The sequence below is a fragment of the Mchenga conophoros genome, linkage group LG20 (assembly GCF_057382185.1).
Source record: "Mchenga conophoros isolate Kocher_MC1m ecotype Shallow Benthic linkage group LG20, M_conophoros_male_GT1.1, whole genome shotgun sequence".
NCBI lineage: Eukaryota > Metazoa > Chordata > Actinopteri > Cichliformes > Cichlidae > Mchenga > Mchenga conophoros.
The window spans coordinates 29,634,767-29,653,824 of NC_140545.1; the positions used below are offsets into that span (position 1 = coordinate 29,634,767).

General features: G+C 41.1%; 1 protein-coding gene across 2 annotated transcripts in view; it reads right to left on the reverse strand.

Annotated features, from left to right (window-relative positions):
* Nucleotides 1–19,058, reverse strand: part of spryd3 (SPRY domain containing 3) — a 76,106-nt gene that overhangs the window by 13,768 nt on the left and 43,280 nt on the right. For both annotated transcript variants that reach the window (XM_085260195.1, XM_085260194.1), the window contains one exon: nt 15,554–15,611. In XM_085260195.1, the coding sequence (XP_085116321.1) occupies nt 15,554–15,611 (58 nt within the window). The remainder of the gene's footprint in view (nt 1–15,553; nt 15,612–19,058) is intronic.

Sequence of the window (19,058 nt, forward strand, 5' to 3'; positions counted from 1 at the left end):
GTGAACAACATACTTCCTTGGTTAGAGAAACTGCACAATTAAGCAATACAGGCAGGGCTGCAGAGTCTCTGCACCAGTGAAGCTATGGTATACCTTGGTGGTTGATGGCAAATGTTCTCAAAGAAATAAGACTTAAAGTAAAGTTTCCATCAGGTAACTCCCCTGTTACGGTCTGGTCCAGATCTGAGGCAGAGGACGCCTCAGAGGGATGTACAGCTCAGCTGATGGTTTGGTGAGCTGTTGGATTACCTGGATCCAAACTGAGCACCCATGGCAACCTACCAAATCACACTTTTTAATCATGCTGCCAGGAATTTATAAGATAGTGACAGGCTCTAGGATGGTCTTGCCACTTCCTGCTGTGTTTCAAACAGGTGCCTGCAAGTCAGTAGCTTTCAAAGCTTTCGATTTGGTCATTCACAGGTGTCAATATGTGGACCACAGAGTGTTATACTGCATATGCTATAACACAATAACAACAGCATATCAGCTTTTCAACTATTAATACTGTAGTGAAAGAACTGTAGCTCAAGGTTTTTATAACCAACCAAAACTAAACCAAAAATTAAAAAACGAACCTGTTAGGCTCTATCCACACATTTTCCATCCACTTAAATACAGGGAGTGCAGAATTATTAGGCAAGTTGTGTTTTTGAGGAATAATTTTATTATTGAACAACAACCATGTTCTCAATGAACCCAAAAAACTCATTAATATCAAAGCTGAATGTTTTTGGAAGTAGTTTTTAGTTTGTTTTTAGTTTTAGCTATTTTAGGGGGATATCTGTGTGTGCAGGTGACTATTACTGTGCATAATTATTAGGCAACTTAACAAAAAACAAATATATACCCATTTCAATTATTTATTTTTACCAGTGAAACCAATATAACATCTCCACATTCACAAATATACATTTATGACATTCAAAAACAAAACAAAAACAAATCAGCGACCAATATAGCCACCTTTCTTTGCAAGGACACTCAAAAGCCTGCCATCCATGGATTCTGTCAGTGTTTTGATCTGTTCACCATCAACATTGCGTGCAGCAGCAACCACAGCCTCCCAGACACTGTTCAGAGAGGTGTACTGTTTTCCCTCCTTGTAAATCTCACATTTGATGATGGACCGCAGGTTCTCAATGGGGTTCAGATCAGGTGAACAAGGAGGCCATGTCATTAGTTTTTCTTCTTTTATACCCTTTCTTGCCAGCCACGCTGTGGAGTACTTGGACGCGTGTGATGGAGCATTGTCCTGCATGAAAATCATGTTTTTCTTGAAGGATGCAGACTTCTTCCTGTACCACTGCTTGAAGAAGGTGTCTTCCAGAAACTGGCAGTAGGACTGGGAGTTGAGCTTGACTCCATCCTCAACCCGGAAAGGCCCCACAAGCTCATCTTTGATGATACCAGCCCAAACCAGTACTCCACCTCCACCTTGCTGGCGTCTGAGTCGGACTGGAGCTCTCTGCCCTTTACCAATCCAGCCACGGGCCCATCCATCTGGCCCATCAAGACTCACTCTCATTTCATCAGTCCATAAAACCTTAGAAAAACCAGTCGTGAGATATTTCTTGGCCCAGTCTTGACGTTTCAGCTTGTGTGTCTTGTTCAGTGGTGGTCGTCTTTCAGCCTTTCTTACCTTGGCCATGTCTCTGAGTATTGCACACCTTGTGCTTTTGGGCACTCCAGTGATGTTGCAGCTCTGAAATATGGCCAAACTGGTGGCAAGTGGCATCTTGGCAGCTGCACGCTTGACTTTTCTCAGTTCACGGGCAGTTATTTTGTGCCTTGGTTTTTCCACACGCTTCTTGTGACCCTGTTGACTATTTTGAATGAAACACTTGATTGTTCGATGATCACGCTTCAGAAGCTTTGCAATTTTGAGACTGCTGCATCCCTCTGCAAGATATCTCACTATTTTTGACTTTTCTGAGCCTGTCAAGTCCTTCTTTTGACCCATTTTGCCAAAAGAAAGGACGTTGCCTAATAATTATGCACACCTGATATAGGGTGTTGATGTCATTAGACAACACCCCTTCTCATTACAGAGATGCACATCACCTAATATGCTTAATTGGTAGTAGGCTTTCGAGCCTATACAGCTTGTAGTAAGACAACATGCATGAAGAGGATGATGTGGACAAAATATTCATTTGCCTAATAATTCTGCACTCCCTGTAGTTAATCATAAGGAGAAAGGTGGGGCACAGTTTGGACCAGTCTATTACAGGGCTAAAATATGATGGTAGCCCAGATTCTTTGACAAGAAGTGTGATTAATGAGCAAAAGAACCATTTTTTGAGTATGAAAAGTACAAGATATATGTCATAGCCCCATTTCTATGCCCTACTGTACACCTTAATGTACAGCAAAGTCCAATAACAACAGTCAGTTGATGATCTGATGTTCTCGTTTTCCTTGTGAATATAACAGTGTGAGTTGTGGATGTGGATTCTTATCATGAAGGTATTTTCTAGATCTTTCCTTCACTGCATAGCTGCTATTGCATAACTGTTATGTACTTCATGTACACTTATTATCAGATCAGTTTAGGCAGTTGTGGCTCAGGAAGTAGAGCACGTTGCTGTCTTACCATAAGGCTGGTGGCTCAATCTCCAGTTCCACAAGCCTGAGTCCTCTTTGGGTAGGATACCCAACTCCAAATGAGTCCTCAAAGGTATAAAATAAAGAGCCGTATACAAGATACAAAGTAAGTACCCACCTACTGTACACAACAATCATCTATTAAACCATTAATAACCAATGTACAGTTAACAGGAGATATTATTTGGTGGTGAGAGTCTCAACTCCACATGTTGCATCATCTCTAAAGCACCCCCAACATGGGACATGCTCTCATGGCTACAACTGCGAGTGTCACCGGTTGCTGGAGGCTCTCCCAGTTGGCATTTGGTGAGAAACTAATAAAAACTAAAAATCTCACAGAAACTACAGCTAATGATGTAAAGTGACAAAGTCCACATAAAGACAAAGCTGTGTGTGAAGGGATCAAACATGGGACTTTTACCAATGAGTCTGGGTTTTGTGTCCCATGTGAATCTAAAAGTGAGCGTGGAGTTTTTATTTTTAGACTTACTGGACTTATTATTTTAAAAAAATCTGTTGCCAAATGAGTATGGTTAGGTTTAGGTAAAAAAAAAACTGCTTGGTTAGGCTTAAGCACGAATACTACTTGGATTTGTTTAGGAAAAGTTCATGGGTTTGCATTAAAATAGACTCTTTCACAATCTTACCCATGTATTAAAAAGCCTTTCTGGCTTGGCTTTCAGGCAGAAAGCCCTGAAGGCAAAATTCTCCCACGTGTGGTGTTTCTTCCCAATCGGCAAAGCTATGACATTGCAAAACGTGATCAGTCAGTTCCAGTGACGATGCTGTAGCAACGCTGTTGTTGACACCGTTGTAGGGACAACATCATCAACACCAGCACATCTTCAGGTGTTTCTACGATATATAGTGGTACTAATGTGATGTTTAATATTTTGGTGGTTTTTAAGCTGATTAATGGATCAAGATTTAAACAAATATTTTCATTTTTTAGGTTACCTTTTCAAATACTATGTGGCTAAATCTTTTCCAGTTTGACTCTCTCTGGGTTTTGGTTGGAAAAAGAAAGAATTTGGAAAATTTTCAATATTTATGACATTTTACACACGAAGTAAAACAACATCTGAAAAAAGTGGATGATATGTGGTGGGTTAAAATTAGTCATGGCCGCATGAACATAATGCAGATACTGTACATGCGCAAACATGCTGGAAGGTTGACTGAGGAATATAATCCCCTTACAGCCAAAAACCATGAGTCAGTCAATTAATTAGTTCAAGCACTTTGAGAGAAAGATGGCAACAACTTTAATAATCCCCTGACTGAGCAAATGACTATTCTGCTTTTCCTAATTTTCTTTAAAATGTATAATGTTACAATGGTAGATGGTAATACTAAGCATAACAACTCTTTAAGGCTCAGTTTTCAGGTAATATTCTGGTCTTGGATCTCTATGATCTCACAGATGGGTTCTCCCTAATATTTAATGGGGTCATTCCATCTCAAATCATCAAAGTTTTTAGAGTATTATCTGTTCAACCATCTCTGATGAGCCTAAAAATGTTATTGTCCTACGTTTAAACACATACAATTTTTTTGTAAAATTGTCTTTGTCTTATTTTTCTTTTCTTTATTTATCTCACAAACAGCTTCTGTCCCTGGGCCATTCAGAATGCCATTAAACACTCTCCCCCAACACCCCACCCCTGCTCACCTACCTCACCAATCCGAGCCATGGTATGAGTAACCCCCATCACTTTGGCCAATCACACACAGACTCTATGTAGACCAAGTCTTTTCTTTGCACTACTTCCAAGCACTAAGAACTATTTTGTTCTCTATTGTGTCCCATTCTCTTATGTTTTCTGATATATTTCAGGCCTGGTAATTGAACAAAATGACTCAGTCTGGTTAGTGAGGGTTGTCTCGATCTATGCAGCTACCTTTGGAAAAGCCTGGAAACTATCCTAGTTGTCGTGAAAACCATGTCTTTATCAATATATGCTGAGGATAAAACCTTGTCATTATGGGTGCAAGGGAGGTCATAAAATGTTGTCTTTATGGGGGAAAGAGTTAAAGGAGCATGAGCTAAAACAGCTTCTTTCAAATAGGAGGAATTCAGTCAACCTCTAAATGTACATTATTCAGGCTTTAGTGCTCTCACTTCTCAGTCAGTGTGAATGGAGTGATGTCATACACTATGCTTGCACTGCTCACACTAAAAAGTTCAGCCAATCACATCACATTATGAAACTATCATGGGAGAGCGGTGGGCTTTTTTGTGTAGCTCAGCATCAAAATCTAAGAGGCATTGATCTTTGCTTTAGTAATAAGCCTGCTCTATATGAACAAAGTTAGTAAGAGGGAGCTAACTAGTCCAACCTATGTATTGAATTCTGATTGGAACAAACATTCCCAAAGCCTTGGAACCTCTGGAAGTGGTGTGTAGTGTTGATGGAGGACCGTATGCCGTAAGGACAAGGCTTGGCTGGACCATCAATGGACCACTTTCAGGAAACTGTGAAGCTACAAGTGATCAGAAGCATCCACAAGTTACAGTCAACAGAATTTCTGTTGTCACGCTGGAGGAGCTTTGGCAGCAACAGTTCAAGAATGACTTTCCTGAGAGCAAAGCTGATGAGCAGGTTGGATTGTCAAGAGAGGATCAGAGATTTCTGGAAATAGTGACTAACTCTGCCAAATATGTGGGTGGTCATATCCAGATAGCATTACCTTTTCGGAATGCCAGTATCAGTATGCCAAACAATAAGAAAGTTGTTCAACAACGTCTGCGCTTTCTACAAAAGAGATTTGAGAGAGACACAGTGTTTCATACTGAGTACAAAGTGTTCATGAATGAGCTTCTGGCTAAAGGATATGCTGAAAAGGTCCCGGAAGAGGAGATCAATCGCAATGATGGCAAGCTGTGGTATATACCACACCATGGTGTTTACCAGCCGACCAAGAAGAAACTCAGAGTTGTGTTTGACTGTGGAGTGAGTTATCATGGAACATCTTTAAACTCCCAACTCTTACAAGGACCTGATCTTACAAGCTCTTTAATAGGAGTGATCACAAGATTCAGGAAGGAGCCAGTTGTAATTATGGGAGATATTGAATCCATGTTCCATCAAGTCATGGTTCCAGCTGAAGATAAAGATCTATTGAGATTTCTCTGGTGGCCTAAAGGTGATCTGGAACAACCAACATCTGAATACAGGATGAATGTACATCTCTTCGGGGCAACTTCGTCACCAAGTTGTGCCAACTTTGCACTCAGAAAGTGTGCGGATGACTTTGGACATCTCTACAGTGAGGAAGCTGTGAAGAAGTTGTTGCACTGTTTTTATGTGGACGATTGTCTTGTGTCCGTTGAAACTGATGAGGAAGCAGTGTTAATGTACCACGAGTTGGTTTCTTTGTGTGCCAAAGGAGGATTTTTGCTCAAAAAGTGGATCACCAACAAGCCTGGAGTGCTGGAATCAATTCCTGAAAGTCACAGAGCCACAGGAATGAAAGAGTTGAACATGGAATTGGATTCCTCAATGATCGAGCGAGTTTTGGGCGTGGAGTGGTGCATAAAATCAGACTCTTTTAAGTTCAAGATTGTGCTCAAGGACAGACCGCTCACCAGAAGAGGAATCCTTTCAATTGTCAGTTCTATCTACGATCCTCTTGGAATGCTAAGTCCTGTGGTCTTAACTGCTAAGAAAATCCTAAGAGATCTATGCCAGGAAGGAATCGGCTGGGACGATAACGTACCAGAGCTGTTTTCCAAAAGATGGTTAACATGGCTCCAGCAGCTCCAGCTATTGAGCAAGTTTGAAGTGAGTCGTTGTCTGAAACCTGATGGATTTGGAGAAATCACGAGTGCTCAGTTGCACCATTTCTGTGATGCCAGTGAGGATGGGTATGGAACAGTGACCTACCTGCTGATTGAAAACATTTGTTCAGAACGACACTGTGCGTTTGTTATGGGAAAAGCTCGTGTCGCTCCTCTTAAATCCTTTACCATCCCGAGAATGGAGCTCATTGCAGCAACCATGGCCAGTCGATTGGATGTACTCTGGAGGAAAGAGCTGCAGATGGAACTTCTGGATTCTGTGTTTTGGACAGACAGTGCTTCTGTTCTTAAATACATCAGGAGTGAGACTTCAAGATTCAAGGTTTTTGTGACCAACAGAGTTTCACAAATCTTAAGAGTTTCATCTTCCTCGCAATGGAGATATGTGGACACTGCCAGTAATCCAGCAGATATGGCCTCAAGAGGAGTGAAAGTCGATGTTTTTATGAAGAATACAAAATGGTTGTTTGGGCCTCAGTATCTTCTACAATCTAGGAGTGAATGGCCTGTCTACCCAGATGACATCAGTCTGCTTGCATCTGATGATCCTGAGGTAAAAACAGTTGCCACAGTGAGTGTTGAGCAAGCTGGAGAAATTCTGTTACTCGCTTGTTTAAACATTTTTCCACCTGGACACATCTTAAGAAGTCAGTGGCATGGCTGTTAAAATTTAAGGACTTGCTTCTGTCCTTTGTGAAGAAAAGGAGAGAATTGTGTTCAAGCTTACCACAGCCAGTGGTCACCAAAGAGCAACAGAAATCATTTGTGGAAGAAAAGCTGAGGAACTTTAAGAGGACATCTGTGATTAAGAATCTTACAGTGGAAGATCTGGACAAAGCTGAGGTTGTCATTATCAAGTTCTGTCCGAGGAGGAGATTTTCCTTGGAGCTTGTGAATCTGGAGAAGGGACAACCCATTATAAAATCAAGTCCTCTAAGAAGACTCTGCCCACAGCTGCAAGATGGAATTCTCAGAGTGGGTGGGAGACTCAGTAGATCATTGATGCCAGTTGAGGTGAAACATCCCATAATACTAGCAAAGGATCAACACATTTCCGAGCTCTTGCTTAGACACATACATCAGGAAGTTGGACATGGTGGTTGTAACCACATGCTGTCTAAGCTAAGAGAAAAGTACTGGTTGATTGGAGCTAGTACAGCAATAAGAAAAGTGTTATCTAAATGTGTCATCTGTCGACGTCTTAATGCTCCACCAGTGAATCAACAGATGGCGGATTTGCCCAATGAAAGAATCATTCCAGATGAACCTCCATTCACGCGGGTGGGAGTGGATTACTTCGGACCCTTCAGTGTAAAAAGTAGGAGGAGCGTGGTGAAGAGATACGGTGTTATATTCACCTGCCTTGCTATCCGTGCTGTTCACATTGAGGTTGCTCCATCACTGGATACTGACTCTTTCATTAATGCGTTCAGACGTTTCAATGCAAGAAGAGGTCAGGTTCGAGAACTGCGTTCTGACAACGGAACCAATTTTGTAGGTGCTGAACGTGAACTTAGAACTGCCATTGAACATTGGAACCAGGTAAAAATCAATGACGTCTTTCTGCAAAAGGGAGTTAAATGGACCTTTAATCCACCTGGAGGTTCACATCACGGAGGAACCTGGGAGCGACTGATAAGACTGGTTCGCAAAGTACTTAATTCCATAATGAAAGTACAAAACCTGGATGAAGAAGGTCTTCATACTGTACTTTGTGAGGTTGAAGCCATCATTAACAGCCGCCCAATTACCAAAGCCTCAATGAATCCTAACGACCTGGAAGCTTTGACCCCTAATCATCTTCTTCTGTTAAAGACCTCACCGATATTACCACCAGGAGTATTCCATTCCACTGATATGTACACACACAGAAGATGGAAACAAGTCCAATACATGTCTGACTTGTTTTGGAAAAGATGGGTGAAGGAATACCTACTACAGCAACAGGAACGTCAGCGATGGATTGGAGTAAAAAGGAATCTCATCGTGGGAGATCTGGTTCTCATCATGGACAGTTCGGCACCTCGAAACTCTTGGCCAATGGGACGTGTGATAAAGACTTTTCCTGACCGAAGAGGATTCGTTCGTCAAGTTCGGATTAAAACTCAGACTAGTTGCCTGGATCGACCTATTACCAAACTGTGTCTACTGCTGGAGGCAGATCACAGTTAAAGACTTCTGGGTCCAATTATCAGACTTTGATTGTATTTGGACATAAAATGTCTCTCATTTTTCTTTTAAGATAGACTTTAAGATTACCTATAGGATTCCTGTGGGTAATATTGAAATACAGTAAATGCTTGACTTTTCTCTGCATGTTTTATGTCTCCTACTTGGTTAATTATGGGTAATTATTAGAAGGGATCCTAATAATTAGGGGCTGGTGTGTAGGAGCCATAATTGAATGTATTGAATTTTGATGATCACTGGGTTTTTATTTGTTTGGTTGTTATGGGAGTCACGTGGGTGCTAGCGGTGACATAAATGGGCGTTGTCAGTCTGTCATTCACTGGTTTTGATTTTGACAGAGACGAGGGCTGGGTAGCCGTAGTTTTTGTTGACCGCTGCACAACATGTTCGCTTCGTTATATTAGAGCCTGTGATGTTGTAAGAGTTTGAATCAGGAGCCGATGATACCACTCTGTAAAAATCGCAAAGCACTTTAATAAACAAGCAAACAATTCCACCTCTCGCATTATTGCGTAAAGTTGACAGCGCGTCAGGCAAATAGGCAGGCTTCATCCCCGGCCTCTAGCGACTGTGGAAGTCGCTACACCCGCTGTAGTTGAAGCATCGACATGCGGGTTCTGCCTGACGGGCTGCTCCGAGGTCGAGGATAAGGATTATTTTGAAAAGTGATTCATTACTTTACTACTCTAAGAGAGTCCAAGAATAAAATTATGAAGCTGGAATGAGCAGAATCAGAGACTGTTATTATTATTACGCCCCCCCCCCTGTTTTGCTTTGTATTGGTTGGTTGTTTGTAGTCAATGCCGCTATTATTTTTCAGTTCGCTGAGGTTTTTCTTTAAAAAAAACTTTTCCGACTCCATTCTTCCCCAGTGAGACTCTCTTTTGTTTTTACCCCCTCTGAACTCTAGCAGATTCGGGTCGTAACATTATAAATATGTCAGATAAATTATTGCAAATGAATTCCACTGTGTGGTATAGTATTTTCTCTGTATTATTGTATGGCGTTTACCTTACAATGTAAAGCGCCTGGAGGCAACAGTTGTTGTGATTTGGCAATTTGGCACAATATAAATTGAAATTAACTGAAATGAATTATAGCCACAAAGCCTAGATTCAGACAGTATTTACCAGCCTCTCTTTGTGCCCCTAAGTGGTACAGACAATGCCATCCAAAACTAATCTGTCCCAAGGTAAGAGGGTGATATTATCTCCCTTACGTAACAAGTTGCTATTGAATAATTGTTTTTGCAGAACTTGAGCTTGAATCAGATTAAACCCTGTCACTGAAGTTAGACTGAGTCCTATTATCTTGGTCGGCGTGGTTGAGCGGGATGGATGGTGGTTGTGGTGGTCGGGCACAACCTTCAGCTGCGGGTGTTGAGTCATAGCACGTGTGAGTCACTGATGGAGGGGTGTTTGGAAGAGGGGTGTGTGTGTGTGTGTGTTTGGGGCGGGGGGTTGATTGGGTTAATGAGGCTTGCTGAGGAGCACTCACTGGTTGGATGGCTGGTTACTCCTGACAGGGCCCACAGGGACCAACAGCATAGGGACCTCATGGCCCATTAATGTGTGGAGCAAGCACGAAGGATGGAGGTCCACACTGGGCAAAATTCCAATGCAAACACTCGTTGTAACACCAGCGTCGGGCAAAGATCTCTCAGACTATACAAGCTGTACAAAGAAGCAGTGATATTGTTGGAAATACAGTTTGTGTAAATACCTGGAACTTATCAGGACTAAAATAACAGCCTCAAAAGTCAATAATACGCATCAAATGTGATGCAGCTCAGCACTGATTGCGTGTCCGCTGCTATGTACCATAAATCAGGCCAAAAGAAACAGAGCTCTGGTGACAAATTGTTTATAAAAGTTTATACAAAAAGGACAAATGTCACCCTGCGTGATGCAATTTGCCATTTTTCCTGTAAATCACACAATCTACTGCGTTACCTTCTTCTTAATAGCTAATGATAAACTCCTGTACTGCCAATGCAGAGGAAAAACAGCACTGATCAAAGTATAGATATCAGCTTTAAGTGTTTATTTGGAGCCAAGACCTGCCAAGAATAACTTGGCAGATATTTGCTGGTTCAGGTACTGAGGGCTAATACAAAAACACAACCATAAAATAACAGACACACCTCTGTGCAGAAACATGCCCTTCTGTGGAACTGAGCAGACCCTATTTTGTTAGACCTTCATCCTTCTTGCCCGCTACAAACTTAAATTCAATATCAAACCAAGAGATCTACAAAAATTTATCTCAGAACAATGCTCCAGCAGTCCAATGGTAATAAAGAAACGTGAAGATGAAAACAACCCTCGATTAAAAGTAAAGACACGTGTGACGAGTAACTAGACAATTAAAACGTTACTAGGCCTTAAACTAATTATTGGGGGTTTTTTTGTAATGTACACCACAAGTTAACAGTTGTTTCTCTGTTGTTTTATGTTATGTTACAATGAAACATGCAACTACAGCAACCCCTGCCTTCTTTCTGTGAGAAGACGTTTTTACCCTTTAAAGCCGGTCGGAGCGGGCACGCTCCGTTTTGCGTAACTATTTTTAAATCCCGGTAGCACTGCAACCACATAAGCTAGCGCAATAATTTTTTTTGCATATGAAACCAGAGGAGTTGTACTTACATCTCATGTCATCAGCTTGTCCTAGGTCATGGTTTCCTTCCACATATGGCTTTGCAAAAATTGCATAAAAAGCACTTGCAGCAACAAAAACATAATATTCCAGAAACACACTTTGCTGATCCGATCAGCTGTTCGTAACTCTTCCTACGTTGGAATAGACGTCAGCGCGAACTATCGCATGTCCGCCATGACCTGCCCGAAACTGGAAGTGACGTCATGACACGGAAATGTGGTTGTTTACCTTCAGGGCCTATACAAGCATACTGGTGTCTTTAAAGGTTATGTTTGACTTTATGACTTATGCTTAGGACTCAAATTGCACTGCTGGAAATAGTTTATTTTGATGCATATGCTGTTTTTTTGCAAATTTGATTATAATATTTATTTTCATTTTTCCTGCAGTATATAAAAATTGGTGTATTTCAATAATAAAACTATGAAGACACTCAAAATAAATTTCCTGTGGTGGGAAATTATTTTGTGCAACTTTTTTGTATTTACAGTTTTGAGGGATAAGCCTCTTAAATTTCTCTAACTAGGAATGTATGTTAAAAAAAACAAAAACAATTTTCAAATTTTTTTGTAGTTTATTGCACTTTTTTGCAATTTATGTAATTACTATGCACTTAATGCATACATATTATTAAAATTTGGGCTATAATGGTTGTATTTATGTATAGCAACTTGAAATGCTCCCAAAAATGGCACTACAGCATGTAAAAATATAATACAAGCTCTGGCGGACTTGGTTCTATGGTAGGTCTTAAAGGGTTAAATAAGCAAGGTGGAAAGAAAGCAGATGATAGCTGTGCAAACCAGTGTTGTTCTGCAGCACTTTGATGTAGATAAGTGTGTCGGCTTTGTCAGAGTAAACTGATACAGTATATATCCACTCAGCTGTAGCTATGTTCTGTACGTTCTGATAGACTGTTCATACTAATCTAACACTGCACGAGTGCAAAGCTATGCAAAGCATTTAAAAAGTGATTCCATTAAAGGAAAATGTAATTAAAATGTAATGCTATATTTATATGGATAATGTTTAAAATCATGCATTAAGTAGCCCTCGTAAATAGTTCTCCAGTCTTGGAGGACATTCAAAGCTCCTTTTTGGATGCTGGCTGCCTTTTGTTCTGTCCTCTGTCCAGATGATCTCACACTGCTTTAATAATGTTGAGGTCCGGGCTCTGGAGAGGCGAATCCATGACTGATGATGTTACATTGTGTGTTTTTCTACACAGTTATGCTTTTACTGCACTGGCAGTAAACAATAATTTCTAGATGGCACTGAATGGTGGATCAAAATCTGACAGTACTTTTCTACATTCACAACTATTGTTCTGACAAGGCCCCTAACATCACTGAGAAATGCAGCCCCAAACCATGACAAAGCCTCCATCACCACTGATTTTCAGGGCAATTCTTGTGTAATTTGGCATACCTCAGCCAGTTTCCCTTCGTTGAGAAAAGCTTCTTTACAGTCACCATTTCACTGAGACCATTTCTGATGAGGTTTCAGTAAAAAGTTCAATTCAATTCAATTTTATTTATACAGCGCCAAATAACAACAAAAGTGGCCTCAAGGCGCTTCATAGGCACAGAGAAAAACCCAACAATCATATGACCCCCTATGAGCAAGCAAAGCAGGGAACAACTGATGTATACCTGGTCCTATGTCAGATATTTGCTGGATTGTTTTCCTATTTCATGACTTTCAGATACTGATAATCTGCTGTAGATAGGTTTTTTTTTTAGGTCTTCCACTTCTCCGGTTTCTTTAATTTGCACACATTCTGAGATATGCCAAGTTTCCAGCTAACAGCCATTTGGAAATCACCTTGTTGTTGCAAAAATACTATTTTATGCCCATAAAACTTTGGTTATCTTTGGCATTTTTCATAGATTCAACAAAAGAAATTGGAGCAAATTCAGTTTTTTGTGACAGGCTGTTAGTAGCAAAGTGCCAAAAGATACAATTTAAAATTTGCTCTTTCCTAAGTTGTCGAGCTGTTATGTGAATACACAATACGGGTGACTCCACAAAGCTAGATGCATTTTTATGTTTAATATTTTGTTTTTTATGTATGATTCATAGTTCAGTGTTAAGTTGCTTAAGAAAGGGGGAAAAACTCCTCTGAAAATGGTCAGGGCTGAACTGAAATGAGTGGACAAGCAGCCAATGTCCAATGAAAAACTGCAATGTATGCAACTGGCCCTGCATTGGCCACCAGCACTCCGATGTTGGAAAAGGACAACAGGAAACCAAAGATCTCTTTACATGATCACTTGATCTGAAACTGAGACAAAACTATGAGTTTAATAAGTTGATCGTAGTATGGCATATGCTGAAGCAGTGGTGACACACTCACTGAAGGTTCATGCTAGGCCAAGTCAGGCTGTTGTAACGTGTCATCTGACAGTTAAAGGAAGAACTGTTCACGTATGAATACAGGTGTACCCTGAACTTTAAGGTGGAACTTATTATCGAGGATAGGTTAGATAAAGCACAGGATGCTTTCAGAAGGCTCAGCTCCATTTGGAAATCTAGACAGCTTACACAGAACACAAATCTAAGCCTCTACAACAGCGATGTGAAGTTCTACCAACCAATCAAGGTCTTCTGCAATGGGTGTCTTCACTGAATATGCAACATCTTCAGACCAAGAGTGTGCCCTGAGATGGACACAATCAGGAAGAGGAAGAAAGGCAGACCACAAACAACTAGAGCGGATGATGAAGGTCAAACATTTGCAGCTTTATGTCTCACATTTAGCAAAGAATGCTAGTAAGAGTAGTTTGGTATCCCTAAGAAACAAAATGTTCGAAAAACCGTCAACGTACTCTAAAAAATATTGCTTTTTTACTTTTGTCACCCTGCCAAAGCGCATCCATGTACAATTCTTGAGACTGACGAGCCTTTCAGTGAAAATCCTGGATGCGTGGAGACATGAAGAAAAGGCTCTGACTGTTGATTTTGAATTGCTGGATCAGAGTCTACACATTAACCGAAGCATGGAAAGCAAACCTCATATGCACAGCGTGGAAAACCACATACATCATTTTAGTCTGTAACAAATAAGATTAATGCGAGCTCTACTGGGGCGTGCACATTGCTGTGGTGTTCAATGCACAGCAGCCAAACCAGGCAGACCGCAGCGCAAGACCTCTGGGACTGGCACAGTGAGCCTCTGTGAAAGACAGGCCTCGTCTGTCACTCAGCAATGAGGCATCATCCACAGACCCCAGCAGGATGCATAGCATCAACTGTTATTATTATTAATAAATCCTAAGTATAAATGGAATCTGCAAAGGGATATGGGGATTTAAGATTATAAACATTAACTCAAAACATAAATGGAATGTGCGGACTGAACAAGAAAATGTGTTTTGATAGCTTATTTGGAGGTCAAATGGAATAAAGTATATAAACATTCCTCTAAAAATAAAATCCTACCCTTTTTGTGGTGGAAAAACATGAACGGAAAGTGACATTTATAGTGTGTTATGGTGAATCATTCAGAATAAGAGCAGCAGAAACCCCCCTTTGAGAAAGAATAACAATGGGATGCTTCAGAACAAAATAAAGCAGATAAAAGCCAGCTAGCTCGTAACTGCTTTGGTCAGATAAGGACTAACAAGATCTGAATTGTGACACTGGATTTTCAGATAAAGAGCTGGCTACCCACAGTAGCTTCACCAAGTAATAACAACCACCTACCTAGCTGCTTCTATTCCCATATCATGGCACAAGCGTTTGATAGCTAATCTCTTAGCGCTGTTAGTGAGGCCTGGAATGGGAACTGTGGGGGTTTGTGCAGATGCCTGGATAGATAATGTTCACAGGCTTGTTGTCACAAACAATCAAGACTGAACGTGTGTGTGTGGAAGCAAAGGGAGATAAAGATAACTTTAACTAAACTCGGGTTTTGGTTCATCACTTACAAAGTTGACCGAACTCCCACAGAAAAGCAGATAAAGAGAAACAGAGATTTGGTCCGTTTTATCTCTCTGATGCTGTCACCGTATGTTTTATCAGCCTTTGTGTCTACAATCCTCCTTGATCTCTGTTTGTGTTAGGCACCTTAAACATTAAGCCGAGTTGTCCCTCTGTGATGTTGGCATCTAAAGGCAGCAAAAGATGCTTCAGAGGAAGTAAATCCAATTTATGTATTCTACGGGGGTAATTCCACACCGAGAGGAAAAAAAACAAGACAAACAATCAACACATGACTTTCTTTCTGTGAAACCCAACCCTCTAAGGGGAAATAAGAAAAAAAGAGGAAACTGAGTTAAAATCTCTCACCTGCATGGTAGGCCACTGATCCTCGGCTCCACCCCGGATGTCTGTTCTTGGGGTAGTCCTGCACAAACACAGACACACCGGTCACAATAGATATCTGCACCAGGTAGCTTCAGTGACTAACAGATAACAGATTAACAGACGAGCTAATGAACGGCACAAACAGCTTCACATCGACATAAACATATGTTTTTTTTGACAGTTGGAGTTTCAAGCGGTCAGAAAAACAGATAGATACACAGACTTCAAAGTAATAAAGGTAAAACAGACTCATGGGCTGAGTCTGTTAAACGAAGTCCTGCTGGCCTCATCACCTGCGGGCTAGGATAAGAATTTGCATCTCAGAACTTAAGAGCTACGGTTCTCATTTACAACAGAATGAAGTGCTCAAGGTTGGGAATAAATTGAGGCATTTGGGAGGAACTGACTGATGAACTGCACTGTCTGCAGTCATGACAAAGCTGTTGCAGTAAAGAGAGAGCTGGGCGTTAATTTAATGCTCCATCTATGTCCTTATCGCCAGTTGCAGCCACAAGCTCTGTGTAGCGACCAAAAAAATAAGATCACTGATACAAAAAGCGGAAATGAGCTTCCTCCAAAGGGTGTGCTCAGCCGGAGAGATTTGATGAGCAGATAGGTCATTCGGGAAGAGCTCAGAGTAGCGCAGCAATCACTCAACAGTGAAAGGAGCCAGTTGATATTGTTAAGAATCTGACAAGGACGCCTCTTGGGTGCCTGCTAGGTTAGGTGTGTGGGTATTTCCAACCAGAAGGAGACCCTGGGGCAGACCCGGGACATGCTGGAAAGATCACATGTCTGGGCTGTCTTGGGAAGGCCTCGGTGCTGTGACACTCTGGTGATGTTTATTAAATGTTTACATTTAATGAACTTTTACTCTGTGTCAGCTCCAAACTAACAGACCACTTTTCATGTATTTGCACAGCTCAAATACTTGAAAGACTTTTGCTTAAGCTTTGACTACGAACTCTAGACTGTATAAGGTATGATTACCTCCCTTGTAAACGTGACTCTAAAGTGGATCAGTTTTAAAGTCAAAATTTAAAATGGTTTATTTTTTAATATCCTAAAATTTCCAAACGTTTACATTACCAAGCAAAAAACAGATTTAATCTATCCATCTGGTAATTATCTATGAATTCTTAACTTGAAAATGTCAAACTGTCTCCGTTCTTTGAATTATTGCAGCTCACTTAACTCAAACAATGAAACTTCTGAGGGGGAAAAAACACCACTCGGTTTATAAGCAGCCGCCTATCAGTCACCACCTAGATACTGCTATCGCCACGGGCCAATGACAGAAATGCCTCCAGTGTCACTTATCCCCTCAGAGCTGAGAGGTTTGTTCAATAAAGGTTTGAGGTAAAACAGTGCGTACTTTATTTGCCATTTATGCTCCAGAAACTGCTCGACAAAACCCATTTTTGGTCATACTTTTTCAGACAGCAGAGACAATGAAAAACATTGGAAATATTGAAGAGTCCGGTTGTTCTCGACTGCATGAATGCTCTGCTGTTTTTGTGCGTAGCTGGGGCTGTTAGTCTGCGTCTTTGTCCGGCTTTTTTCATGCCTCATTACATTTAAAAACACTAAACATCATGTTGTTTTCAGTAAGACTTCAAAGTAACAAATGAGACTATAATTCAACAGGAAAGTGTGTGCAGAGGCCAAAGAGGAGCAGAACCAAGGATTGTTTTCCCAATTCTACCCAACTGGACTTCTTTTTCAAGCTAGAAGAGTCGCCTCCTGCTGGTCATTAGAAAGAAGGCGTGCTTAAGGACGGCGTCGTAAATGCAGAGTTTCCACTCGTCTATTTTTATATATCATCTATGGCATGAGCACATCAGAACTGGTATATGTTTCTCAAATAGGAGTTTTTAAATGGCATTCAGCCACAGCTTCACCGGCTCCATCCTGTGTCGAAACAGCAGCTCCACTCAGACTGAGCTGGATGTGAAGCTTCGTCTCTCACCAAGACAGAAAAAAAATGATTTCACTTTATAATAACAAGGTTAAAATGATTTAATAGGCTGCAAATCCTAGTTTTTTATGTCCGTTTATAATTCATTTATGCTAAACAGGCTGGCAGGTAGCGTGCACGTCACACACAGTGGCAGATTTAGATCTAGGCAGCTCTGCAAAGCCAGCCTTCAGATTTCCAGAGGAGTTTGAAATGGGTTCTTTATCCATGTTAACATGCTAATGGGTGTGAGGATCATCTGTTTTGGATACCTGTCAGCGTCTGCTGAGGGTGTGTTGTGTTCTCTCTCTCTCTCTCTTTCCATCTGTCTGCATGTACAGTGTGTGCGCCTTTCTCCAGGTTTCACCATGCCAACGGTAATAACTATCAGGCCAACTTTTGGATAAGATCACAGAATGACTCAGAGGTAATTACTAAAGATTTTTATCTGTTTTCTAGGCTGCACATCCATTACTGTAGAAACACACTACTGAGCAAGAGAGAAAAGAGCCACAATGACATTATGGTTTTCTTTTATCTCTCAGTGGGCAACATCTTCTAAATGCTTACTTGTACATCCTCTCTTTTTCCCTAAAGTAAATTCTTCCCACTGCACTTCTTTTCATATAGTATTAGCACACAAAAGGCAACCTGAAGACCTTTCATTTTCATCTTGTCAAAGAAATCCAAATATGACGAGGATGACGTCCAGAAAAGAAAAACAAATCAGCCTTTAGCAAGATGCTGTGAAGGGAGCTGTGCTTTTATTCAAACAGGCTCTGACTGATGACTGATGCAGACTGAATAGGTAATACATTACCCAAAGCAATATAAGCCAGATGAAATTATTACTATTAGCACCTGTGTGGGATGAGAGGTGAACAACGGGGACAGTGCAGACAGACAGCTTGGCCAGGACAGGCATTCGGAGGCCACGACATCAGGGAAACATCAACGATCCCATCTGACAACCCCATTGGGGCTGGAGGAACAGGAAATGGAGATGGATGGAGGGGGGGAAAGCGAGAGAAGACGAGAGTGAGACATCAGCAGAAGAAGAGAGAGACATGGAGGAATGCAGCTACCGCTCCAAGCCTGAAACCCCTTGATCCGCCAAGTCTGCTCCTCTTCCCCCTCGTCTCAACCACAAGCCTGAGGATTCCTCCAGCTGACTGGCATGTGGGTTCCCCGAGAAGGAAAGGAACGTCTGGGTGTTTTCTCCCTGATTGATGAGCCTGATCAGTGATTTCTAAAATAAGGCCCTATTAGGAACAGCTAAGCAAATAAGGGGAAGATTTAGAGTTTCTAATGTAAACCGGAGACATGTGTCTGATAACTGGATCAACCATTAAATGCTTGTTCTCATAGATGTCTTTGTGGTAATTGTTGTGTCCATCATTTCTAATTCAAAACATGTCCTCAGTGTATTCCATCCATCAAAATAAATATGGTGTCCCTTCCACAACCTACTGATTTAACTAACTCTGATTTAATAATGCCTATTGGCTAGACTACCACACATTTTATTCA